Here is a 26,233-nt window from a genome sequence, read left to right as displayed (position 1 = left end):
CCTTGGCCCGAGCACGTCCGGGTCAGTCGGTGTTTGTGAGGGGAAGTGCGCGCAGGACGGGCCGTTGCGTGGTGGCGGCTCGGCGGACAGCGGTGTCGCCATCATGTCGCGGGGGTCTATCGAGATCCCTCTCCGGGACACCGATGAGGCGAGTCGGGGGGCTGGGAGGCGGCGGCGCGGCCTGCTCCCGGGGAGGGGGAAGGAGGGAGTGCGCTGTGTGATGCGTGCCGGGGCGCGGGCGTTTGTCGCGTCCTGTCGTAGTTTTGTCCCGGGCTCGAGAGGGAGTGTCGGTTCCTTCCCTGAGAGGAATGAGTTTTTGGGGGTCACAGGTGTATCGCTTTGAGGAAAGAAAACCCCAACCTGCCTCAGCTGGTGCCCCTCGGTGAACGGTGTCAGCCCTCTGCTAGCCATAACCTCGCTGTCCTTGCCCAGTGGCTTGCCGATGAAGGAGAGCCGCTGGTAACAGGCAGGCAGCGTCTCCGGGGTCCTTCGGTACCACACGTCTGTGAAGAAGGAGCAGCCTCTTCTCCCACAGTGCATGCCTCAAGCATATGCAGCCCTCAGGAGGGAAGACCCTGTTGGGAACAGTATCTAATCTTTAGTTTGTGCTTGTCTACGGTGGCCTTGTCCAGCTAAATTCTCTCCTTAGTTAGTTAAATGCAGATTTTTCTGACTGCACTGATTTGTAAGCAGAGTGTGCGTTTCTAAATTAGCATATAGACACAGATAGAGAGAGCAGTTTGTCCACTCTGTAAAGTCAACATGAGTTTAGAACTTTATTCAACTTTATTTAAGGTAGACTGGCACAAGTCAAAGTTAAAAAGATTTAACAGAAGTATTTGGAAATTTACAGGGTATTATAAAGTTTGCAGTTAAGTCGTTCTGTAGCAGATACTAAATTAATACTGTAGTTAAATAAGGTATTGAAAGATACTGCTTATAGGCTGAAGAAAGTATTTTGTGAACATATGTATCCATACTCTAACAAATTGCTGTATGACTGCTGTTGAGTTTTTAAGTCTTGCAAAAGGTTCTTTGCTCTCTGTGGGTTACGCGTTGGAGGGCTTTTTTCTCTGACAGAAACTTCTGTCTAAGGTGTCAGCATGAATGGTTGGTGCTGCCATTCAAGTTACCGCTAGGACTACTTGGATCCTGAAGTTCTAAATTAATCACTAAGGATTGCTATAAAATGCATTTTATTTTTTTTTACTGCCCTTTTTTACTCCCATATTTATTTGCTGTGTTGGTAACATCTATTTCTCATTAATAACTATTTTGGTTTGTAGATGAGGGTTGCCCAAATTTAAAAACGTCATTATTTGTCAAAAAGGAGGTACTGTGCAAGAAAAGCTAAAACTAAAAATATCAATAGTAGCAGAAGTATTTTTGCTGGTACTCTCAAGTTCTGCATAGTCAACATTACAGCCCTTATAAACTGGATTGCTCTAATCCGGTCTTCAGAGAAAGAGTCCCTGCATTGGTAATCAGGGTATAAACCTGGGTACAACTGCACCTCTTCCTTGCTGTAAAATTAAATTATAACATAGATGACTAATATTAAAGGCAGCATGACTGGGTAGCAAGTGAACTAACAGGCAGTTAAATTGTGGTCCCAAACATCCCACCTTGGGAGTATCTGTTCCTTTTTCTTCACTTTCCATATCAGAAGGCTAGACCAACATGGGAAAATAGTACTTACAAAATAATGCTTGTGTGATGAAAAATTGATGCCATTTGCTCATGATGACTATGATTGTTAATGTTCAGAAATTTAGTCTGTTCTTTATAATGTTTGCCACTTCAATAATCTCATCATTTTCTTGGGCATAAAGATGACTTTACTAATGTTCAGGGCTCTGAAATAAGTTTTAGGTGTTGATTCTCTGTCTGACACCTGATTACTTGGAAGATTTTGACTGTATCCTAGATCTTTGGATTACCTGTAGGAAAAGTTTCAGAATTCAACAGTGTGCAGTCAAGTTGGTTATTAGCTGAACTGTAAAAATTCTAAGCCTGAAGTTTATAGTGAAAAAAGTTGAGTTAGCATCTCTGCTTATTCTCCCTGACTTGTATTTCAAACACTGGGCTGCCTTTTCTGTAATATTTGTGAGAGACCGTCACTTTTGTCTTGTACGGAATACAATACATTATCACTTCTTTCTTTGTCCATAACCTTGTTTAAACACAAATTGTTATGTTTTGTGCTCTGAAATGTCCAGCTTCCTTTGACCTCAATGATAGGTAACATTATTCATGCTTTGTGAAAATAAAATCGATATTGTTTGGTTCTAGGTGATTGAGCTTGACTTCGATCAGCTACCTGAGGGTGATGAAGTTATAAGTATACTGAAACAGGAACACACTCAACTGCACATATGGATTGCCTTAGCGGTTAGTATCTATACAAACTGTATATTTAAATATTCTATTGAGATAATCAAATAATAATTTCCACTTCCTTACTCTTATGACCAGGGATAACTGAATTCTGAACAGGAACTTAATGGGCTTATTCAGTCACTGATTCTAGACCAGATATTTATAATTTGACATATGCATATTAGGGTTTTAATTTAGTATTTTTTTCATGAAACAATGCTGCTAGAGGCCTGCTTTCTGAGGTATTTTTTTTTCTCAATCTGTAGTTTTCCTGGTTTGTGTCTTTGATTATGCATGTCATAAAAAAGGAGGGGGCAGTATCTATACTATAGAAAATATGGTGAAATGTGCAAATAGTTAAAGAAGTTCAGAGGACAAACAATTAATTCTTCACCTATAAATAGCTCTAAGACTTTTGTTTCAATGTAAAAATACTAATTTGGGACACCTAAAGCATCAACATGACATGTTACTTGCTGGGGTAGTATTGTCTGTTAAAACTGTATGTTTTATAGCTGGAATACTACAAACAAGGAAAAACAGAAGACTTTGTGAAGCTGTTGGAAGCTGCCCGCATAGATGGTAACCTGGACTATAGAGACCATGAAAAAGATCAGATGACGTGTCTGGATACTCTGGCAGCGTACTATGTACAGCAGGCTCGAAAGGAGAAGAACAAAGATAACAAGAAGGAGCTCATTACGCAAGCTACCTTGTTGTATACTATGGCTGACAAAATTATTATGTACGATCAGGTAAAACCAAAATCTGTTTAAAACTCCATATTTGTAAATTATTTAGTGGTCGGAAAGAAAACAAATACTGATTCACTGAAGATAGAAGCTGCTCAGGCTTTAAAGTCTGTTAGTGTAGTGCATGTAAGCAAACCTTGTGACTATCCGAAATGTGTGTGGTGCCACCAGGAATAATTATCTCTAGCTTGGGACACCTGATAGAACTGTGTCAGTCAACTTTTGGGAGTTGGGAAGGAAGGATTGGTTGTTACTCTCTTGCTTGATAATATGTGAACTTTAGAAGTGGATGATAAAGACCCTTTTTGTTTTATTTTTCTTCCTGATGCAAGAGGAATAAATTAATTGTAGAAAAAATAAATTAATTGAAAGAAAGAAAATAAATAAAAGAAAGAAAATAAATAAATAAAGAATAAATAAAGAATAAATTAATTGGCAAAGCCAATTAATCTTTCACATAGTCTGATCTTCATAATTTACAAAGATAAATGTATCAAAAATTTTTTCTCCTTATCTAGAATCACTTGCTGGGAAGAGCCTGCTTTTGTCTCCTTGAAGGTGACAAGATGGACCAAGCTGATGCACAATTCCACTTCGTGCTCAACCAGTCTCCAAATAATATTCCTGCCCTTCTTGGTATGAGTTTATGGGTATTTGTGTGAAAACCTGGTCTCTACAATTGAATTTTGGAATGAATTACATGCTTAAGAAGAGGGTACATACGTGAATAGGGAGAAAGAATATGATAAGGAAGTGTGCATTTTTGATCAGAAACACATGACATTACCTTAAGCTTGGAAAGTAGACATAGGTGAAAGAGCTGGGAAAAAATATAATACTAGCTAGCCTCTTCTGAGACCTGTAGGCATACAGCCAGTCTAACTACTTATATTTTCCTGATGATGCCAATGAAGCTGTATACTCTGTCAGAGGTGAAGATACTAGTAGTAAGGGGTCATTGGGCTGTAACACTTGTATTTTAATTTGTTCGCTAATTAGTCTAGTCATAGTAAGCGTCTTTCCTCTGGACCAGGAAAGAATTAAGTTTTTACAGAAAATCATGAAAATGTAAATTTACTGTGTTCCCATGTTTGTTTGGTTTTTTTTCATATAATTGACATCATCACAGATAGCAAAAGTTGTAGTTGTCTGAATTTTCTATTTAGGTTTTTAAGTGTAACTTTTGAAAATCAGCACAGCACAAGTTTACCAGATAATACTTAGGATTTATAACTACTCTGTTTATGTTTCTGATTTATTCATAACTGGTATGTTACAACAGGTAAAGCATGCATTTCTTTCAACAAGAAAGATTATAGAGGAGCCCTTGCCTACTACAAGAAAGCATTGCGTACCAATCCAGGTTGCCCAGGTATGACAGAAAGTATTTGCTAGTGGAAGTATTTGCTGTGCTTGCAAGCTAACTCAAGTCTTCCTAATTCAAATACCTAAGGGCTTTTTTGTGATCTATGTCTGTCAAAAAAACGCCAGCTCTCATCGTAGAGGAGTTCAGGTATTTGTCGACTTGAAGTGTTCCTTAATTGTTAGAGAAGGAAATTGTGTTTAGGAAAATACTTTCTTTTTTTTGCTCATTATTACCTTTTTAAAGAGCTACTAGAAAATGAGAAGTTGCATGTAAGAGAAGTTATAATTTTTTGGGGAGTGAGGGAACTGTTCAAGACTTTTGCAGAACCTATCTGTGAGCTCTTGGAATAAGGGTTAAGAAAATGATGTATTGGCATTAATAATCAAACAAGACATGAAAAGAAAAGTTCTACCTATAGTGCATGATATGCATTTTCCTGGTGTATGATTTTCATAATGGAAAAATCTGGGAAAGCTATTGGTAATGACTATAAAAGCGATGAATGTGATTTAGAGATATTAGTTCAGGGTATTTGGATTAGGATTATAAATACTGCAAAGTCTCTTGAGAGATGTGGTATACTTTGCCATAACCTATCTCGAAAAGAATTTACTACAAAGTTGATAAGTATTCTGTAGTCTTAGCATAAGAATCATTGCTGCAAAAGTGGCTTTAGAAATGCAAGCCTCACTTTTAAACATACGTCTTTCATTCACTCCCCTTTTTCCCACAGACACAATGTAAATTCTCTGTGTTAGATCATGGAAGTTAGAGGATGATAATAAATAGCATTTTCTTAGCAGTGGGTCAGTTGATCATTTGAGGAGAAATGTCTAGCTAACTTCTTTGTTGGTCTGTGTTTTCTGAAGGCCTACTAGCCTTCGGTGAACCTACCTAAGAAATTTCTAACCCTTTCATCTGGCAATTTTTTAATGCTTTTCTCTTATTTTTTAATACATTTCCATAAAAGCTATTTTTTATTTTTTTAGTATCAGAGTCTTTTGGAGATATGGACCAATGTTCTGGGGTGTATGGAGAAATAAAGTCTTACTGATCTGTTAAAGTTTGTTTTGCTGTCAAGTGTGGGAGGCTGCCTTTAAAAACATGAAATCTTTAGATGGCTTTACAGGCTTAAAAGAAATGTTTAAAATTCTGCTTTCACTTTAATTGTTGTCCAGAATATAAAAAAGTCATAAACTTGAAATTTTGGGATTCTGAATGGTGTCATCTTGTTCTCTAGCCGAGGTTCGGTTAGGAATGGGCCACTGCTTCGTGAAACTGAACAAGTTGGAAAAAGCTCGCTTAGCATTCAGCAGAGCTCTGGAGCTAAATTCAAAATGTGTAGGAGCCTTGGTTGGACTGGCTGTTCTGGAACTCAATAATAAAGAGGTGGGTCTGACTTAACAAGAATCCGTACTCACTTCACTTTCTTCTTATCTGAAAAAGCAAACTTTTTATTCTTTGAAAGGTAGTCCATTTTTTAAAAGGGATAATAGCTTTTGTCATTAAATCATTTTAAATCTGTGTCACTGTTGAATGATGTTATAGATATGTACTTGTGTTGTGAGCAGCACATTCTGAATAACTTTCTCCTGTTGTTAACAATCTTCAACTCTGTTGCTTATAGAGGTGTTAAGTACAGAAAAACAGTCCTGGGTTAACTATTTTAATTAAAATAATAAAAATCTTTGAGATGTGAATGCATGTCCAGTCGCCTGAAAAAACAAAAAACGCTGGTTTCAAAGTCTTTCTCTAATGAACAATTGTTGTAATATGTGTAATAGCAAGCCTTACTTCGTCATTTGTGACTCTGGGAAGGTTAACTAAATCAGTTTGTACCCGGGATGCTCTGAAAGTCCTCAAATACTTGGAGACCTCACTTGCAATGGCAGCTCTACTCCAGAGCATCAGGAATTTTATTTTTTTTTGAAAGAGCATCATGCTTGCAGGAAGGTCAAGGTAAAAGATGTAGTCCCAGGTGATTAGGCCTGGGCTTTAAGGAACATAAACTTTCAAATAAGTGTTAAAGTTGTATTCACGTTACCTTGGCATGCATACCATGTGGTAAAACAAAAAGTACACAAGAATGAATTTTAACTAGGCTGATGAAACTATGATAAAGTGGTGATCTTCCCTCTAGACCTTCCCTCTAGATGTTGTATCACTAGAGAAATACATATTCTTGTATAGCTTAATTGGGATCATAAGATCTGAGGTGGTTAATCCACGCTAAGAAATTTATCAGTGGAGGATGGAACCTTTAAGTGTTTCTTAAAAAAAAAAAAATTGTTACATAATTGTATGTTGCTAAAACTTAGTGTTATGCTATCTGTAGAACATGTAGAAAGATCTTTTGGTAGCACAGAATGGCTGAAAATTACTTAGTTTACTATGTTGTGGGAAAAAAAATAACTGTTAAGACTTCCGAAAGTCTGAAGAATCCCGAAAAATGTGGGCACAAGAGTTTTCATTTCAAAAACTACAGAGACAACCAAAAATATTTTGAAGTCGAATTTTAATAAATAATTCCATGGGTGAGAAACTAATGAAACTTGGTATCTATTTTTTTTTTTTTTTTCCCCTGAAGGTCTTTTGACTAAAGTCAAGGGATGAGCCCACTAACCTTAAGCTCAAAAAGCTGTAATTAAAAGCTGACCCACTCAAATGCCGGTTTTGTTTTTTATAAGAAATTTATCATCTGTGCTTTACTTCAAATTTTTTTTCACAACTTGCACTGCAAAGTTAGTATGACACCGAAGAGTTGCCATGGGGGAGGGAAAATACTTTCTCTGTGGAAAAGATTCTCTCCGAGTTGCAAACTACTAATGGGCGTCTTTTCTGTGCTTAGATATTTCTAATGTTTCTCCCCCCTAGAATATGTCCTGATGAGCTTTGAGACCTCTAACCATGTATTGGATTTGGCTGAAATTGGACATGAGACTCAAATTATCGGAGAACTTAGACCTATACATAGTGTGATTATAAACCCTCTTTGCCTTTGAAAATTAAACCAAGAATTATTCAATATCTCCTAATCAAGGTATATTGTTATGCTACGTTTGGAAAGATAGTGCCTTTTCAAACTGAAATTGTGGTTTTTATCTGCCTATTGGGCTTCATCTTGTCTCAACCTCATAAAACCTAATCTGTTCAATAAGATAGCTTTCTGCTGGTAATAATTGCAAAGTAAAGCACAGGTGTTACATGATTACTAGGTGCTGTTTTTGGTGTTTCTGTTCAGAAACAAATACAGATTTAAGTTAACATGTTTGTAATATGGATCTCATGGGTGTCCCAAATAAATAGCAATTATTTTATCAGTTATAGATTTGAACTTGTAGGTAAGTCTAAATTTGTACCTATGGAAAAATTTCTTTGAACTGTAAAATTTCTTTGGAAAAGAGTAAGTTGACATAATGATTTCCGTATGTAAACACCACAAACTTCTACCACTTTTTTAATTAGAACTTAAGTTCTAGTAGCTCTTAATTCAACATCTGAAGTTCTTGTTTAGAAAATGAACATAAGAATATTTTCATTTCACTGTTGAACAAATTATGTAAAAGATTGAAAAGTAAACCAAACAGGAACTGGTGACATTGAACAGTAGAGGGAAGGCTATCAGGGTGTGAGTGTGAAATGTCAAAGGACACCAAGTATTTTTTTTTTTTTTTTCCTTGAAAGTCCTGCTCTGTTTTTTTCTGTGCCTGTGTGGTGGCTTCATTTCACATTTTCTGTCTGTATGCTGCAGGGAAAAAAGCTAGAAGCTGAATTTACTTTTTTTTCCTGTGAGCCTGGCAAGATTTTGTCAGAATTCCTGCAGCAGCCTAGACTGAAGAATGGTTTTGAACATGTAAATAAGATACAGCTATTGAGATGCTGCTGATACCTTTCAATGTTTCGTTTAGGCTGATTCCATCAAGAATGGTGTTCAGCTCCTCTCTAGGGCTTACACAATTGATCCCAGTAATCCAATGGTATTGAATCACTTGGCTAATCACTTTTTCTTCAAGAAGGTAAGAGGTCTATGGAATTTTACAGTTAAATACTTGATAATCTCCGAACAGCAAGGATTCTGGTGTTAGATTCAGTCTCATTTCATTGGGCTAAGGGGTGCCTAATGTGGAACTGTTAATCCAGACGGACAAGTGTAAAATTTTTGTATAAACTTTTCTCAAGAAAGCCAAGAAAAGCTACGTTTATGTCTTAAGTCAAGGTCACCTTTGTGTCCCCAAGGGTTTTTTGTTTTGTTTTTATTTTCCCTCTACCACCTCTTCCATGCTTTAAAATATGAAACAGATAAAAGAACAGTAACCACTAAAACTAAATCTGTTGTTATTAATTTAGTCGGTACTATGGCTAACGCTTTCTTGTATTTTCCATCTGTCCTTGTTTGAATAATAGGTCACTTGACCATAAATAAAGTGAAGGCTTTCAAATTTCATTTAACTTCCTTTTTTTTCAGGACTATGGTAAAGTGCAACACCTGGCTCTTCATGCTTTCCATAATACAGAAGTTGAAGCAATGCAGGCAGAGAGTTGTTATCAGCTGGCTAGGTCTTTTCATGTACAGGTAGGGCAGCTTTTAAAAGCCCCCTTTGAGGTGACACTTAAAAATCTGTGTTATAAAAGTTCATACAAAGCTTACCTGTGAAAACACTACCTGTTCTTTATTTACTTCTTTTTAATTAGGAAGATTATGATCAGGCTTTCCAGTATTATTACCAGGCCACTCAGTTTGCCTCATCTTCTTTTGTACTTCCATTTTTTGGTTTGGGCCAAATGTACATTTATCGAGGGGACAAAGAGAATGCATCACAGTGCTTTGAAAAAGTTTTGAAGGCCTATCCTAACAATTACGAGACTATGAAAATCCTTGGATCTCTTTATGCTGCTTCAGAAGATCAGGAGAAACGGGATATTGCGAAGGTGAGTTTTGCTTCTGCCCGTATCATACTTTTACATACAATAGTAGAACTTGAAAATCAGACTGTAACTTAAGTTGCATAAAACTCAGGGTTACTCCGCTGTAGGTGTAGAATGTTCTATACTTGCCGTCATGAGAGATCCTCCTAACCATGGAGAGTCACAACTTCTGGACAGAACTGAGAGTCCTACTGGGCTCTGGCTAAAGCAAGTCCAGGAATTTAGAGGAGCCCCAGCCTCACATCTGTATTTGGTACTATGAAGAGGGCAGAATTCTTCCCATATATGTTAAAGTTCTCTGAAGTTAGCTAGTGATTTCCAGAAAACACTTCTCTTAGCTTGTCTGGAAGGACAATGTTAGGCTTTTTTTAAATGAAAGGGGTTTTAAAGCTAATGTTGGGTAAATAAATGCAAAAAGTGTTAGACGTCACTTTTCTGGCTTCTCGTGTTGGTGTAATAGTTTCTACTTCTCTTTAAGCAGGTGTTATGTTCTGTAGAAAAGTACAATAAGGAAGGAAACTAATGCAATGTTTTTTGTGACCAAATTGTGCAGATGTTTAGGATGTTTTCTTTTGCAGTATGGTATATCTTTCTAGTGTTAAGATTAATACATTCACTCTTTCTTTTGATTTTTATTTATATTTTTTAAACAGTTTGTTTGTCCACAAAGAGGCATAATTATTTTCTGCTGGTTTTCAGGGACATCTAAAGAAAGTCACAGAGCAATATCCTGATGATGTAGAGGCATGGATTGAACTAGCTCAAATTCTCGAACAGACTGATATACAGGTATTATTAATATACACTTGGTGGGTTATGTGTGTGCTTTTCATAAGAGCACATAGAGCACATTCTCTTATTTCTTTCGTCTGCTTTCTCTTTGTTTGTAAAGGGTGCACTGTCAGCCTATGGTACAGCCACACGCATTCTGCAAGAGAAAGTACAGGCTGATGTCCCACCAGAGATTTTGAATAATGTGGGTGCTCTGCACTTCAGGTTAGGAAATCTGGGAGAAGCGAAGGTATGTAATTACTCAAAGTTTGAATTGAGTTTCTTGATCACACAGAAGTTTTTCTGTAAGAATATTCTGGAGTGCTTTATTCCTTTTTTCTTTTTTTACTTTAGAAATATTTTTTGGCATCACTGGATCGTGCGAAAGCAGAAGCTGAACATGATGAGCATTATTACAATGCTATCTCTGTAACAACGTCCTATAACCTTGCCAGACTATATGAGGCGATGTGTGAATTTCATGAAGCGGAAAAGCTGTATAAAAACATTTTAAGAGAACATCCTAATTACGTTGATTGTAAGAAACATTTGGTATTTCAGTTCCACAGTTCTTATTGTAATACCAAAAATCTTCCCATTTACAGTGTGTTCTAGTCTCATTATATCTGTCTTCACTTTTCATAGTAGTTTTGAGGCCTGCTTACCTACCCACTGTTTTACCTACGTTTTTTGTTAAAGGCCTGCATCATCCTTATAGTCCAATCTCCAGCTTTAAGCTTTCTAATTATTGGTAAATTATACTTCTAATTATTGGTGAATTATAAAAAAAAAATCTAGCAAAACTAGCTTATCTAGACTTGCATGCCTTTACTTAGTTGCTCCCCGCCAGAGCCTTAGCATCTCAGCGCTTAGGTGCAATCATGGCCATCCACTTGATACGCCCAGGTTCTGCAATTCTGCCTGCATGGGTGGAAATAGAAACTGTTTGGGAGAACCACTTTCTACTGGACCGTGGGCTTCCACCAGGGAAGAAGGGCTGTTGAGGGTGTTAGCACAACTTCTATGGGACATCCTATTTTTTAGGTAGCTGACCTGTGATATTTGCTGTAAAGGTGAGGTGGTAGCCCTTCCTCAGCAAGCTGCAGCACACAGTGTGCCCCGGCCTAATCTATAGCCTCTTCCCTGCTTGTTCTCCATTGTCACCTGCTAACTGATACTCTTCCCAAAGCTTGTGGAGACAGAACTGTTTGAAGTGGAAGGACAAGTATTATGTAACTGATTTATCCTTCTTGGTTTGAGGTTTCTCATTCTCAATCTTTAATTTATGAAACCAATTAAAGACACTTACATTACTTTAACTGTTAGAAATCTGCAGTTTCTGTATCACCATTGTGGACAGACGTTTCTTTTCACATGGTGTGTCTCATTGTGAATAGAATATGAAAGGTGTCTTAATGTTTGCTGTCCTTAGCAGATCAAGGAAAAGATTACTTTTGTCATTCATGCTTGGCCAATATTTTCTTTAAGATAACTTTAACCTCTTTGCTCTTTTTTTAATTTTATTTTGTATTTTTATTTTTAGGCTACTTGCGCTTGGGAGCTATGGCTAGGGATAAAGGAAATTTTTATGAGGCTTCTGATTGGTTTAAAGAAGCACTTCAGATAAATCAGGTTTGTAAACCTTTAAGTGTTTAAAGTTAAAACACTTGAAATATTAACTTAGCTTAAAATTTTATTTTCCTTTTGTTACATTTTCATTTTGTTTGTTCACATAAACTAGGGGAAGAAGAGAGAACTACCGTAATCTGCTCTCTGTGTGTTTTGTTTGTTGGTTGTTGTTTGGTTGGTTTTTTAAAATATGTAATTCTAATCAAGAAAAATAGCATTTTATACTTGGAAAAGTAACCTTGCAAGGGAAAAAACAGTACTTTTGCAACTTACAGTGAATCTTTATTTAGGACCATCCAGATGCTTGGTCTCTGATTGGCAATCTTCATTTGGCTAAACAAGAGTGGGGTCCAGGACAAAAGAAATTTGAAAGAATATTGAAGCAGCCCTCCACACAAAATGATACTTATTCCATGCTGGCTCTTGGCAATGTCTGGTTGCAGACTCTACATCAACCCACAAGAGACAGAGAAAAGGTAATGGGCATCTGCCTGCCCTGTGTGCAGTTTTATTTATTTAATTTTTGTATGCTGTTAGCTACTTAGAGCCTTTTCTTGATGCCTATTTGGCATCTTGTAGCCCATAAAACTTAGGGGTAGATCTTTTAATACCCCATTATAGAAATGAGTGATCAATTGGAATATTTATTTCTGCAGGAGAAGCGTCATCAAGACCGTGCATTAGCGATCTACAAGCAAGTACTCAGAAATGATCCAAAGAATTTATATGCTGCTAATGGCATAGGTGAATATTAGACTCTAATTTTCCTTTCATGCTGGAATATAGAATTGGTTTTGCAGGGCCTGAACGCTATGTACTAGAGCACAGGAAAGAATAGCTTTCATATGGCAGCTGTGTCACTTAGTTTTTGATGGGGAACTTTAGTCAGGCACTATTTTGTTTTCTTTGGTAGGAGTACATAGTACATGAACCTGGAAGCTTACGCTGTACATATTACTTTCCCCTTAGGAGCTGTCTTGGCGCATAAAGGATATTTCCGTGAAGCTCGTGATGTTTTTGCCCAAGTGAGAGAGGCAACAGCAGATATCAGTGATGTGTGGCTGAATTTGGCACATATCTACGTAGAACAGAAACAGTACATCAGTGCTGTGCAGATGGTAACATCTCTAAACTGAACTACATAATATGTTGGGGTAGATGACTTCTGGATGCTTCTCTGCTGTCATAGCAGCTGGAAAAGTTTCTGAATAATATTTTAACTGTTGGCTGTCAAGCCTAGATTTAAAAACAAACTGCCAAGTGTGGGTAAGGGGTAACAAAGCACCTACTAACTTTTGCGCTTTTGTTTTTCGGTAGCAGAATTAAAACATAATTGGGTTAGAATTTTGCTCTTGGAATTAATTTTTAGTCAGAGAGGTTTCAGTCAGTGTAGTTACTGTATGCGATTTACGTTCAGATGTTACTGCAGTAAGTAAATGCAATTTGGTGCTGGGATTTTTTTTTAATAGCAACACTTCCTATTTTCGTTTTTGCAAATAATTGCATGAATAACAGTTAGAGCTGTCTGAAAAGCTGACTATGCCATGATCACAACGGTTAACATCACCAGGTAATTCATGTTGGAAGAAATCTGTTGAGGTCATCTGCTTCAACCTGCTCAAGCAAGCTAACTTCCAAGTATCAAACTACTCTAACTAAATTTACTCAGTTGAATAAAAACATATAAGTAAACTTTAAAAAAAAAAAAAGCATATGTTGGACAGGGTAGAAGCTCAGAACAAACTTGTTTCATTATGATTGAGTCCACATGGAGGCTCAAAAATACTTAATTCAGAACTACTTGTGATGGTATTAAGGAAGAGATACTGGGCCTTTCTTACCTGATCAAAACCTCCTTAGTTGCTGTCCTCTGGTGAACTACTGTTCACAAGCTTTGGTAGCATGGTCAGATTCATTCTGTTGTTTTGAATGAGGTCTGGTTTCTTTAACACCTGTTTTTATTGACAAAAAGCCTAATGAAAATCTGATTTTTAGCAATTGTTTAAGCAGTGAATTACAGTGGGAAACTGGGTATCATTTTCACCTTTTGATTTGTCAGAAAAACATTGTGCTCATTTGCTAATATATTTAAGTAGAAATGTGTTTATTTACTGAGGTGTTTTAATGTTTCCTGGATTCTCCTATGCAGTTGGTACAAGCCACAGTCTGAAATACGCGATATTGGGCTCAAAGGGTGACAAATTGAATTGAATAGCCTAGCTTACTTCAGCCACAACAATTATTCTAGTGAGTTCTCTACCATAAAGCATACAAATCCAAGGCAGACTTAAACTAATTACAAAATCTTTAATTCTAAAGATGAGTGAAAATTGGGCACTCGCAACACAGTGCAATCCAAGAGTAGTAACTTCAGGCATTACAATTCAGGGCACTTTCTGTATTTGAGCTGGAAATAAAAATTACTTTGTATTTCTTACTATTTTGGAGGTTTAGAAAGGGTGAATGATTCCTTGAGAAAAGGGTATGTCAAACAAAAGGCGCTCGTTACTGGAAAGGATAAGTTTCGTAACTGTTTGAAGCTTTAATTCTAGACCGACAAAACCTATAGTAACAATTCTTCTTCTACACTTTAGAACAACCAGATATGCCTTGGTGTGCCAAGTTATTCAGCTAGGTGGACAGAACAAATTTGACAGTGAGTTATCTGAAAGATGTGGATTTTTTTAACTAATTGCATCAGATATTATATATACATCAGATATATTTCCATTTATAAAATATCTTGTATTAATAAAGAAAATAGATTCCCCCCTACTGTGGAGAATAATTGAGTGCTTGTAAAATGGGTCGTGTTTGTTGGACTTCATTACAGTAGATGGTACATGCAAAGTATTCTGTTGTATTTTAAGACCTATGGAGCCTCCTGGACTGCTGTCAGTTTCCAGAAAAATCAGGTACTTGCTATGGAATAGCAGAAAGAATTTTCTGATTAGTGAAAAGGAGGCATCTGTGTAGCATGACACACCTCTTTAAAAAAACAAAAGGCATATTGGCAGTAATGCTTTTTAGGAATAGAAGCATTTTCTGGAGTTAGCTAACCGAAAGAAATAACCATTATCACATCTTCATTTGATTTTTTTTTTTAATTTTTTTTTTCCATTTCAGTATGAAAACTGCCTCAGAAAGTTCTATAAGCATCAAAATACTGAAGTATTGTTATATTTGGCCCGGGCGCTCTTCAAATGTGGCAAATTACAGGAATGCAAACAAACTTTGTTAAAGGTACAAGTATAAAACATCATATATCACAGAATAAAATTACTGTAAGTTGATGCATGTTCATCTCTTTAAATTCAGTAGTCTGGGATTGAAATAATGGTACTTATTCTCTGTATGTCACTTCCATATACCTCTGTATCATGTTGTAGCATATCTTAAAAACATACTTTTTATTTCCAGGCCAGGCATGTAGCGCCAAGTGACACAGTCCTTATGTTTAATGTGGCTTTAGTGCTACAAAGACTAGCTACCTCTGTCCTGAAAGATGAAAAAAGCAATCTAAAGGAGGTGCTTAATGCTGTGAAAGAACTGGAGCTAGCACACAGGTAAAGCTGACTTATTTCTAGTCATTATAACTTATTTTGTTGTTCGCTTACAGTAAATTTGCAGTATAGGCCAAATCTTGTTAGAAGAATGGGCAATGATCTCCTGGAAAACACTGTGTGTAATTCTAGAGTTTCTAGTTGGAAAAGAAAGATTGGGCCTCACAAAATTAAGTATCCAGACTTGGCTCCAGAGCCGATTTTGTTTGGCCAAGCAGCCAGTATCTATTTCTTAAATGGTTTTGTATTATTACGACCAAGATGCACATCTTCCTGGAAGAGCATAGTTGAAAAGAATGTTGAAATTATTTTCCAAATTTATTACTTTTTCAATTGTTTCTTTAAGAACAACCTATAAGGCTCAAAAGCTAATCTGTTTATATTATATGAGCCTGGTTTTAATGACCAGTAGTCCTTGAAAACTAATTTTGCCCTTCTGTAGGCAAATAAAGCCTTAAGAACAGAAGCAGTTTCTTAAGTGCTCGTTAGATCTTTTACTTCTCTTAAAATTTAAACCAAAATTCTGGACAGAAAACAGTGTGATTAATCTGATCCAGTCGTCACTGTCTTTGAGAAGAAAGCATTCAACCATTTATTCTGTTCCTAGGCGTTGCTGGCGTAGGTGGTGTTTGCTTTATGCTTTTCTAGCTCTGCTCTTATGTGAAGGATAGATGTTGCCTTTTAATAATTTTGCCAACTAAAGCAAGTCTTTCATACAAGTAAACACTTCACAATTCTGGTGCTTTACATAATGCAAACTAAACATTTGAACACAAATTCTAACTTAAATTCAGTTAGAAGCTTGTTATTTATCGTTTTGAGAAAGTTGCGTGAAAACGTTTTATTTTGTACCCGGTAACTAAAAATTCAGATGCCTGTCACATTTTGGAAAATATTTTCCATAATCTAAAACTTGAGCAAGGAATTGCTTTTTACGTATTCACAAGAAATAGAGTTCAATCTAGCACAAAACCACTTAATTTAAAACGTCTCTGGAATATGGGAAGAAACTGTGGCAACCTTGAAAGTTACAAAGTCGATATCCTTTAAATGAATTGGAGAAACTGTTTTTGAAACACTGATCGTCATAGCTTATCCATGTACCTGAAGGTAAGTTGTATTCGCAAGGGCCTGTCACCTAGGTTCAAGGAGGCTGTTCTGGAAGGATTTTTAAAAAAAATAAGTTTTCCTTCCTTTTCTTATGCTGGTTTCAAGCACTTAAGCTGTGACAGATAAGGAATAAATCTGCTGGGGTCAGCAATGTACTTATTGCTAGAAGCCAGTAAATGAAATCTTACAATTCTCTTTAGACTTTTTCTGGGTTTTTGTTCCACTCTAGAGTGGTTTTAGAATGTTTGAAATTTGGAGAACTCTCAATGTACTTTTATACTGTTGTATTAAAAGGGGCTGCACACAAAGAAAATTCATGAGGTTTCCTCATCTGTTGAGTTTTATAGGATTGTAATTCAGGAGTAAATGCTTTGTTTTAAGGCAAAACTATAATAAATATGTAAGTAATGCTGGTTTTGCTTTGTTTTCTTTGTTGTTTTTTCCTCCAGGTACTTCAGTTACTTGAGTAAAGTAGGTGATAAGATGAGATTTGACTTGGCACTTGCTGCTACGGAAGCCAGGTAAAAAAAAAAAAAATCAACCACAAAATCCAAAACACAAACCCATAAATAAATCCAGGCGGAATCTTTTTGTTGTGTTTTTTCGTAATAAAACTGGATTCCAAAATTTCAACTAACAGTTTCTTAGAACAGTAGAAATACAAGTGCAGGGTTACTCCCTGTTGCTGTTTCGTTCTTTTCCTGTCTTTGCTTTCTAAGGTTTTTCTGTAGTCTAAAACTCACAACATGTGGTGGCTGCCATTAGCCAGAGCCTGCAAAACTTCAGCTGTATTAATGGCAATTTTTCCATTGGTGAGAGTGCAGTGACATTTATTTCAACATCTCTACCTCTCACTGTTTAGACTTTAAACATAATAATCTAACAACAGATTTGCTTTCATGGAGATTTTTTTGAGGTAGTTCATGGGTCAGTTATTGAAACATGAAAAAATTTTTGTTTTGCAGAGTCTAGTCTGCTTTCACTTTTGCTCAGGGTAATGAGTTTGTACACAAGCCTATTCAAATCAGTTTCTTTGTAAACTTATTTCTGAAGTTTTCACTCAGTGTGCCCAGAGTTTCATTTATTGCATGTTATTCCAAGATTTTTCACAGCTGTATACAAATATGTCTGGCCATCGTGCACTGTATGTCTTAAATGGGTATCATTAAAGCACTTTGTACAGAGAAGAAAACTTTAATCATAATATTAGAAGAGATGTCATTGTAACATTAGTTAAGAAAGTATTGAAAGCACCTTTCTTTAATGTTCCATGAGACTTGATCACTTTGTGCAACCTTAACTCTTACACAACTGGTTCTTTTAAGATAGAATTTCTACCTACCTTTCTGATGAGGTTTGCCAGTATGTTGTGAATAAATTCAAGTTCTCATTAACCATACTTCTGAAGCTGTCCAAATTAGTTGGGATGATTCCTTTTATGTTTGCGTGGCGTTTTTTGTATATGAATTGGCTAAATTTTCAGTGTAAAGCAATACGTTCTGAAATGCTATATTGCAATTTAAAGATAAATTAGCTTACTAGCAAGTGCTTTAGTTTACTCACAAATCTGTAGTACTCTTCTATTGTACTATTTCTAGTAGCTTTTTTTATTGGTGATATGAACGTACTGTTGTGATACATGCCTGTTATAAAACTGTTTCTTCTTGTAGTATGTGCCTGCCACCTTCCTTTACTTGAAAACATTGCATGTTACAGGCAATGCTCTGACTTACTGAGTCAAGCCCAGTATCATGTGGCTCGGGCACGCAAGCAGGATGAAGAAGAGAGGGAGCTGCGTGCAAAACAAGAGCAAGAAAAGGAGCTGCTTCGCCAAAAGCTACTTAAAGAACAGGTTTTATTCTGTTACATTCTGTATACTATATTTTTTTTAAAAGTATTTTTAAAAAGTATACCTATCAACAATGTATATGCCCCTATTGCTCTGTGGTGGTACCTGGTATTTGTGATAAAATGTCTGGTAGCTATTTTTCTTAGTTGTAGTTCGTGCTAGCAGACTCACTCATTCTTCCCCATAGCCTCAGAAATAGATTTTTATTTTTATAATGAAATAAAGTTTGTGCCCCAGAAGGTCTGCCATAAAATTTCTGTACTGACAGGCTGGATGAGAAAGCACTTGGTGCAACAGTTCTTTTGGACTTTTGCCTACTCTAGCATAGACTTGTAGAAAACTTTTTTTTTTTGCCGTGTGGACCTTCTGCTATGACATCGACTGTCAAAAGTCAATTTTCCAGTTTCTTGTCAGCAAATGATTTATCCATTTGCAATTATAATCAGTGCAATGCTGCAAATACAGTAGTAATGGTTGGTTTTCTCTGTTTCAGGAAGAGAAGCGCCTAAGAGAAAAAGAAGAACAGAAGAAACTTCTGGAACAAAGAGCTCAATATGTGGAGAAAACCAAGAATATTCTGATGTTCACTGGTGAAGTAGAAGGATCAAAGGAGAAAAAACGTGGTGGCGGTGGAGGCAGGGTAGAACAGATTTTTTTTATTTTTTTTTTTTAGATCTCTTTCGTTTTCCCCTTTTGACATCTGGTTTCTTGCAGTACCCCAGGTTTTTAATTTCAAGCTCCTAGGCTCCACTGAGTGAAATTGCTGAGGTTTAATACTCAAATGTAAAAATTGGAAACTATACTTTAAAGTTCCAAGCATGGTAGCATCACCAAAATCTGTTCTATTCAGTTGCTAAAATAACAGAAGATGATTTTTTTTTTTATTATGTGCCAATTTGGAATCAGTTTCTTAATGACATCGATCTAGAGATTATGGGGAAGTTGGCACAAGAAGGTCTGTATTTTCATATCTTTGAAAACATGTTCAGATAAAGTTTCGATTTTGAATTGTTTTCTGGTAGCTTTTTATGTGGAAGGTGAATAATAGGCTATATTGTGGAGCTTTTATTTATTACAGCGTTCCAAAAAAGGAGCAGGGGAATTTGATGAGTTCGTCAACGATGACAGTGATGAAGATCTGCCCATGTCTAGAAAGAAGAAGAAGAGGAAGGGCAGTGGTAGTGAACAAGATGGGGAAGAGGAGGAGGGTGAGAGAAAGAAGAAGAAGAGGAGGAGGTAATTGATACTTTAATGTTAGACTCCCCTGAGAAACAGTATGGCTTTTAAATAGATTGTCATGCAGTCCTTCATAAAGGTTTAAAATATGAACTGTTGTCAAGAGTTCACATGATTAATTTTTATTTACACATGCAGATTTTAAGACTTAAACAGCCACTCTGCAAAAGAATTATGAGTAACATTTGATCAACCTGACATTTCTTGAGATAGGTATCTTTGTGTGTTAAGTTTTTTTTTTGATGTTACGCTTTACATCATATAAAATATGTTTCTGTTTAAGACCCCAGAAGGCAGATGAGGGGAGTGATGATGAAGAACATGAAAATGGTCCAAGACCTAAAAAACGACGTCCACCCAAAGCAGAGAAAAAGAAGGCCGTAAGTTAAACCCTGAATAACCGCATCACTTTCTAAATATGCATTTGGAGTTCAGCATTACTCTAGACAAGAGAGATCTATTAATGTTGAAAATTGCACAAAACTTTTTGTAGCAAACTACCTTTGAGCTTATTTTTGTCCTCCTCCCCTGTTGCTATAGCTGCTTCAAGGATGAAAAGGATATTTCTGAAGCCATCTAGAATTAAGTGATAGTAAATGGGAGATTTTGATCTAATGACTTCAGAACAACTCTTAAAAGCGTGTCTGGTTTTCTGAACATATATGTTTCTGCATTTTGGCACTATGCTTAACCAGACACATGAACGGATAACCATTTGTTTTTTCCCCTGTACAGCCCAAACCAGAACGTCTGCCTCCTTCAATGAAAGGAAAGATCAAATCAAAAGCCATCATTTCATCAAGTGATGATTCTTCTGATGAGGATAAACTCAAAATTGCTGATGATGGGTAAGACCCTTAATTAACTTTGTACTAAAGTTTAAACACGTGCTTTTAAGAGAAACTGCCGTGTTAATAATGAGATAACATGAAGATAATGAGAAGCCTTTCGTTGTACTCACAACATCACTTTCCGTTGCAAATTAATTCCTCTTATTCTGATAAGCTAGCATTACTCAAATCCTGGTGTGTCATTTCATTTTTAAGCTAAGGATAGCATCTTTTAATACTGGTTTTTTTTTCTTTTCCCTGCAGACATGCTAGGAATAGCAACAGTGATTCAGATGATGGGGAACAGCAACACAGTAAACGCATTGTTTCTGATAGCGATTCTGATAACAGAAACAAATCTGGTAGCGAGGCAGGTAGTCCAAGGAGATCCAGTGTCCGCCCATCTGAGGAAGATTCGGACAGTGACAGGTCAGCTAGGAAAAGGAGGCGGTCAGATTCGGAGCAGTCTGACAATGAGTCTGTCCAGTCGGGGAGAAGTCGTTCCGGTGGTTCAGAAAATGAATCTCGCCCAGCTTCTCGCAGTGCTGACTCAGACAGAGATTCTGAGAGAGGATCTGACAACGAGGGCTCTGGCAGAGGATCTGGTAACGAATCCGAACCAGAAGGATCCAACGATGAGGGGTCTGAAGGTGGTTCAGATGACAGTGATTAGACCTAAATTACAGACCATCTTTTTTCAAAATGTTCTTGTAAATATATTTCAGTTACAGGGAAAATCGAATTTTTATATTTGAAAACTGTGACTTAAAAAAACCTTAATGTTTTAGTAAACTGTTGTGAGACCTTCCTGTGATTCTTTTGATTAGCAACTAATGGATGTTTCTCTAAGTTGGCTTATGGTGTATTCTTAAATTGAAACTGCTGTAGATGAAGAACAGAATCCCTGTATTATAATCAGCACGCCAAGGATGGAATGCATGTAAAAACTATGGAACATAAAATCTCTGTTTAGGTGGTTCCAGTGTGGCTAAAACTCTATGTTCTGTGCTTATACATGCATAGATGGATCTTAAAATCCTACCAAATGGAAGAAAGAGCTGTGGATATTTATCTTTTTCCTCATTCTGAATAAAGGTCAGTAGGGAGGTTTTTCTTACTTTCTATTAAAGATTACATTTGCCATGATGCAACTCCTCTTGTTTCCAAGAGTTTGTTCTTCTGTTTTTGTGTTGAATCGGGTGAAAAGATGCAGATATTAAAGAAATTTTATAAAGTAGTGATGCAGATGTAGGTGAAATATTTAAATTGTCAGGTAAAAAAAAAATAAAAATTTAGAGAACTCAGTATTACTTGAGAAAGGTGAAGCTGCCAGTGTCACAATAAACTGTTCCTGCTTGTTTGCTTGGAGTGATTAATTTTTCCCCTTACAAGTTATAAGCAGAAAACCTGAAAATGTTAAATTAGACAAAGGAATGTGTTTTGAGGAAGTAGTCATACTTTATTTTAGCTTAAGTACATAGCTTTTGAAATTAAGTCCTTTCATATAATGTGTTCAGGAACAACAATGAAAAATTGGTATGTTGTAGACTAAAGTGGATCTGATTTTTTCCCCCTGCAGTTCTGAAAATATCAGTATTTTGCACCAGTCCAAAAAACTTTTTTTTCTACCTTTTTCATTGGTCATCAAGTCCTGTGTTAAGCATTTGCTACAAGAAGATTATGTAGATCTGAGTAGCGTATTACTACTGTTTTTAATAGACTGTATAGCCTAAACTATGTTGCTTTGTTTTTAGAAGGTCCGGATTGTCACTACTGATAGTTCACTTCAAGTGCTAACTGCAAGTTAAGTTTCCCATGCTGCTATTTCTGGTTTGTTGTGAGCATTAGCTGTTCTCATTGTGTATGTTTTTTTGATGTGTTTATGGGCTGTTGGTAACCATAGCAGACAAAGCAGAATGTAGAACAGTTGAGACATCTCTTCTCGTGGCCGAGTTTGGTATCGAGCTTCTATATGTGGTCTTACCTAAAATTTACATGCTTGATAACATTCTGAATAGAAGAATAGCTATCATGTTGTTGGATTGGAGCAAAACTGAATCTTAACTCAGTCTTCTTGTTCATATAATTACTTAGGTGGAAGATTTGCTACAATCCAAGACTGAAAGCTAGATAGTTTTGAAAACAAGCACTTGAGGAAAACTTGTAGCCCTTGTAGAAAATTATTCTCCTAGCAAGAGAATCATGACCCAGGTGCTCACCTCTTTCAGAGTCACAAGGAGGCAGTGGATAGATGTACATATGCTTGATGTCACACTGCTTCACTTAGGAAGCTATGAAGAAGTGTGAGGAAATTAATGCAAAATGCAACTAAGGAAAACTAATACAAGCAAGGTGAAACAAGGGGAGCACTAGCAGCAGTGGCAGGTATGACAGTAACCAGCGTTTAACAGTAAGAAGGAAAATCAAAATGTACAGTGCTTACTACGGGATCTTTTCTGCCTCAAATACATCTCCACTATCATAGCCTTCTCTCTCCTGTTACTAATTGTATCTTCCTTCTGAAAGGGCTGAAGGTCTTGGTTTGATGCTATACGTAGCAAAATATATTTTCTGTAGGTAAAATTTAGCTCTTTAAAACGCTGAGTGGGTCTTCAGGTCTAACATCCAGTTGGAGAGAAATATTTTCAGTAAGTGTAAAATAAGAGGTTCCCATACATCTATTGTCTGAGGAGTAAGTGCATTTTTTGAGCTTTCCACAGGCAGAAAGGAGGCTTTTAAGAACAGGTTATGACTTGAAAGGGCTTGAAATGCATGAGGCCAGTCGGCAGGGAAAGAAAGAGGACAGGATGCTTTCAATTCCCTTTTCCCCTGCTTTTACAGAGCAGGAAGGGAAAAAAAAAGTCACCTTTTCTTTTTTTCTTTCCTTTGATTAGGAGAGTTAATGGGAGGATTAAGGTTATGTAAAAAGTCACATGTTGCTGTAATTGGAGAGAAAGCTGTGTTTTAGCTCTAACTCATATTTTCTAATGCTTGTTTTTTGAAAGTGCAGTGGTGGAATAATATTGCCGTCATTCTCTCTTGGCAGCATTCCTTGCCTTCTGAAGTAGATGGTTGGCTTGAAGCTATTAAATTCCTTTATTTATAGCAGTAATCTATTCCAGAATAAAATGCAGGGAGTTAGAAGTGTAATACTGCCTTGCTATGGAAGTGTTTTATTCCTAGTTTCTGTTATGCATCCAATAACAAGTTGCATGACTGTATGAAAAGAGTGTTTCCTGTTGAGCTCTATTGCAGCTTAGCATTTTGCTTTCCTCACATGTGAGCATGTCTTCACTAGAATACAGTAGAAAAGGATCATGTAGAATTTGTTGTTAGCAAGCAGTTGATTTTTTAAAAAAAAAAAGTTTTCTCATTCCCGAAACGTATACACTAGGCCTTTCACAAAACAAACACTTCAAATGTAAGTTAAAAAAAATCAAAGTGGCAGAGTTCTTGTGTGGTTTGAGGGATTCTTTTGTGGGTTTTTGTGCGTGTGTATGTGTGGGTTTGGTTTGTTGGTTGGTTTTTTTGTTGTTTTTCATTGTTTGTTTGTTTTAATCCACCTACTCAAGTTTTTTTTCCTTTCAAAAACTTTTACAGGTCAGTACTTGGTGGGAAGGAGTAGCTGTCACTAGTAAATAACAAGGCATCTGTGTGTAAACTGATTCATTCACTTTCTAAATGTCCACTTCTGCTAATTTAACTGTGAAAGCAACAGTAGTCTATCTGTATAGAAGCAAGGTGCAGGAATATATTTAGGAATGTACTGCCAAGGAATGCTTTGGAGAAGGCAATACTCCAGGAGCATTACAGCTAAAAGTATATCAGTTCTTTTTATAAGGAAGGGCCGCTTTCTATGGGTAAGTTGCTTTCCATGTTAAATATTTCACTGTTTAGAGCAATGTTTGTTGTAGCAAGGCCTTTTCCTCCTGCACGGATTTAAAGTGTTACATTAGGGGTTGATTAATACTGTTGACATACTGTATTAAAGCTTGCAGGCTTTCTGAAACAAGTTTCCTCCCTACTTTCTTTTGGCAGTTTCTTTGCTCATACGATGTAGTGCTCTGATGATCTACTTGTTCGATAGTAGTAGCTAACTCACAGTAAATGAACCTTGAATTCAGAAGTTACCTGGAAAAATTCCTGCAGCTGGAGCTGCAGTCAGCAAGAATAAATTCAGTATTAATATGGGTAACAAAACAAGTTGACAAAATGGTTGTGAAAAAGGGTATGTAACCAAATACTTATTCTTCTCATAGTAGTACTTACCACTCTCCTAATAATAGTCTTCTATTATTTAGCTAAACGCTGTAGTTGCCCTACAGAAGAGGATTTGAATTGGAGACAGAATTTAAGGGAATACCAAATATGGGGATACTTAGGAGAGAAGTTCAAAGTACGTATACTAAAAGCGTGTCGTATTTCTATCCTATCTGTGAAATTTAGTCTACACATCCATTCAAACTTTGTGTGGTTTATACAAGAAATACTTGAAACTTTAGGATTTTTTTAGTCTCGGCAGAACTTATAGAAGTTACAGTTGCATAGTCATGCAGCTCGTAAGATGTCTTTTTTTTTTTTTTTTTTCCTTTGGTCCATTAACTACTAGAGAAGTTAAGGATGCTCATCATAGTTACATTCTTTGAATTAAGCTCATTTTATTGTCAGGGATAGACCTGTCCCTCTGGGTTGTTCTCTTCCCATTTTCTAATTTTTCCTTTACCCTTAGGCAAAAATGCCTCCTTTCTCTGCAACCTCCAGAGCTTGGGCCTGGCTAAGTATTTGGCCTGCAACCTATGTCCTACTGGCGCACTTGATTGACTTTACCTTCTTCCAGCTCCATTTGAAATGATACACGCTGAAGAGTCCATATTGCTGCTTCTAAATATGTGTCATCCTTATCTTATGCATGTCCCTGTATCCCACCCATTGATGAAAATTACAAATACCTTGCTTTAGCCAAAGAAACAGTTTCTCTTTAGCACTGTGGAGTGAGTGTCATGGGGTGTTTTCTGTTGCCTAGAAGGGTCCAAGTAATGCTCTAGCTCTAAAGGTTTTTGAACCCTTCAGAGTTCTTGGTGGATGACTCTGCTCTCCTGCCTTTCTTTAAGGCTGTGTAAATACCATATGCGAACTGCAACAGCCAAAGCATTCTTGGGCTCGTTGAGGAATATCATGGGTCCACTCTGTTTTTTAGGGCTCAGATCACTAGCGTCCTGTCAAAGGTGCAGTTTACTGGCCACAAAACACCTTCAGTGACAGAGTCTGGAATGTTCTGGCTTAGACCTCTTTTATGCATAAGTGACTTCATAATTTAGGTCACAGAGCTAGTAGTAGAGAACTTAATCTTTGCTAGCTGCTCATTCTATAACAATAGGACAGAGGTGGAGGTGATGACTGTAGTTGAAGAATCTCTTGCAATGCTATATTCCATCTGGCTATTTCCATAAATTTATTCAGAGAAAAATGTCTTCAGTGTCTTCTTACCTTTGCATCTCAAGGTTCTGGCTGTACAGGCACTGCTCAATCAACAGACTGCTTTAAGTGGGACGCTTTCAAGCAGAGGCAAGATACTAATAAATACCAGTCTTGATTTTCCTTGCACTGGTGACAGTTTGCTACCAATTTTGAAGATGTGACCATGAAATGATAGAGTTTTTGATTCTGCGAGAAGCAAGGAGGGGGGTCAGCAGGACTGCTACCTTGGACTTGGCTTTTCAGGAGCCTGGTTGACAAAGTCCCCTGGGAGGCAGTCCTCCAGCGCAAAGGAGCCCAGGAAGCCTGGATGATTTTCAAGAAGGAAGTCTTAAAGGTGCAGGAGC

At 36.9% G+C, this 26,233-nt stretch overlaps 1 protein-coding gene across 1 annotated transcript; it reads left to right on the top strand.

Moving 5' to 3' along the window:
• On the top strand, positions 1 to 21,648 carry CTR9 (CTR9 homolog, Paf1/RNA polymerase II complex component). Its single transcript, XM_054200432.1, has 25 exons — positions 1 to 148; positions 2,293 to 2,391; positions 2,895 to 3,134; positions 3,650 to 3,767; positions 4,414 to 4,503; positions 5,738 to 5,886; positions 8,406 to 8,513; positions 8,963 to 9,070; positions 9,190 to 9,426; positions 10,123 to 10,212; positions 10,316 to 10,444; positions 10,549 to 10,732; positions 11,738 to 11,826; positions 12,114 to 12,299; positions 12,480 to 12,567; positions 12,793 to 12,941; positions 14,950 to 15,066; positions 15,244 to 15,389; positions 16,946 to 17,017; positions 18,213 to 18,348; positions 18,839 to 18,985; positions 19,424 to 19,581; positions 19,865 to 19,961; positions 20,317 to 20,429; positions 20,676 to 21,648. Exons 1-25 carry the CDS (start codon positions 104 to 106, stop codon positions 21,082 to 21,084), a joined length of 3,504 nt encoding a protein of 1,167 aa, XP_054056407.1. The 5' UTR covers positions 1 to 103; the 3' UTR covers positions 21,085 to 21,648.
• Positions 21,649 to 26,233: the final 4,585 nt, after the last annotated feature.

This window comes from Rissa tridactyla, chromosome 4 (genome assembly GCF_028500815.1).
Source record: "Rissa tridactyla isolate bRisTri1 chromosome 4, bRisTri1.patW.cur.20221130, whole genome shotgun sequence".
NCBI lineage: Eukaryota > Metazoa > Chordata > Aves > Charadriiformes > Laridae > Rissa > Rissa tridactyla.
This window is presented reverse-complemented; position numbering and strand designations above follow the sequence as displayed.

Coding starts and splice junctions, on each gene's coding strand:
- CTR9 (XM_054200432.1), top strand. CDS start 104: ATGTCGCGGGGGTCTATCGAGATCCCTCTCCGGGACACCGATGAG. Junction 2,392..2,894: donor ACATATGGATTGCCTTAGCG/GTTAGTATCTAT, acceptor TATGTTTTATAG/CTGGAATACTACAAACAAGG. Junction 15,067..15,243: donor GCAAACAAACTTTGTTAAAG/GTACAAGTATAA, acceptor TTTTATTTCCAG/GCCAGGCATGTAGCGCCAAG.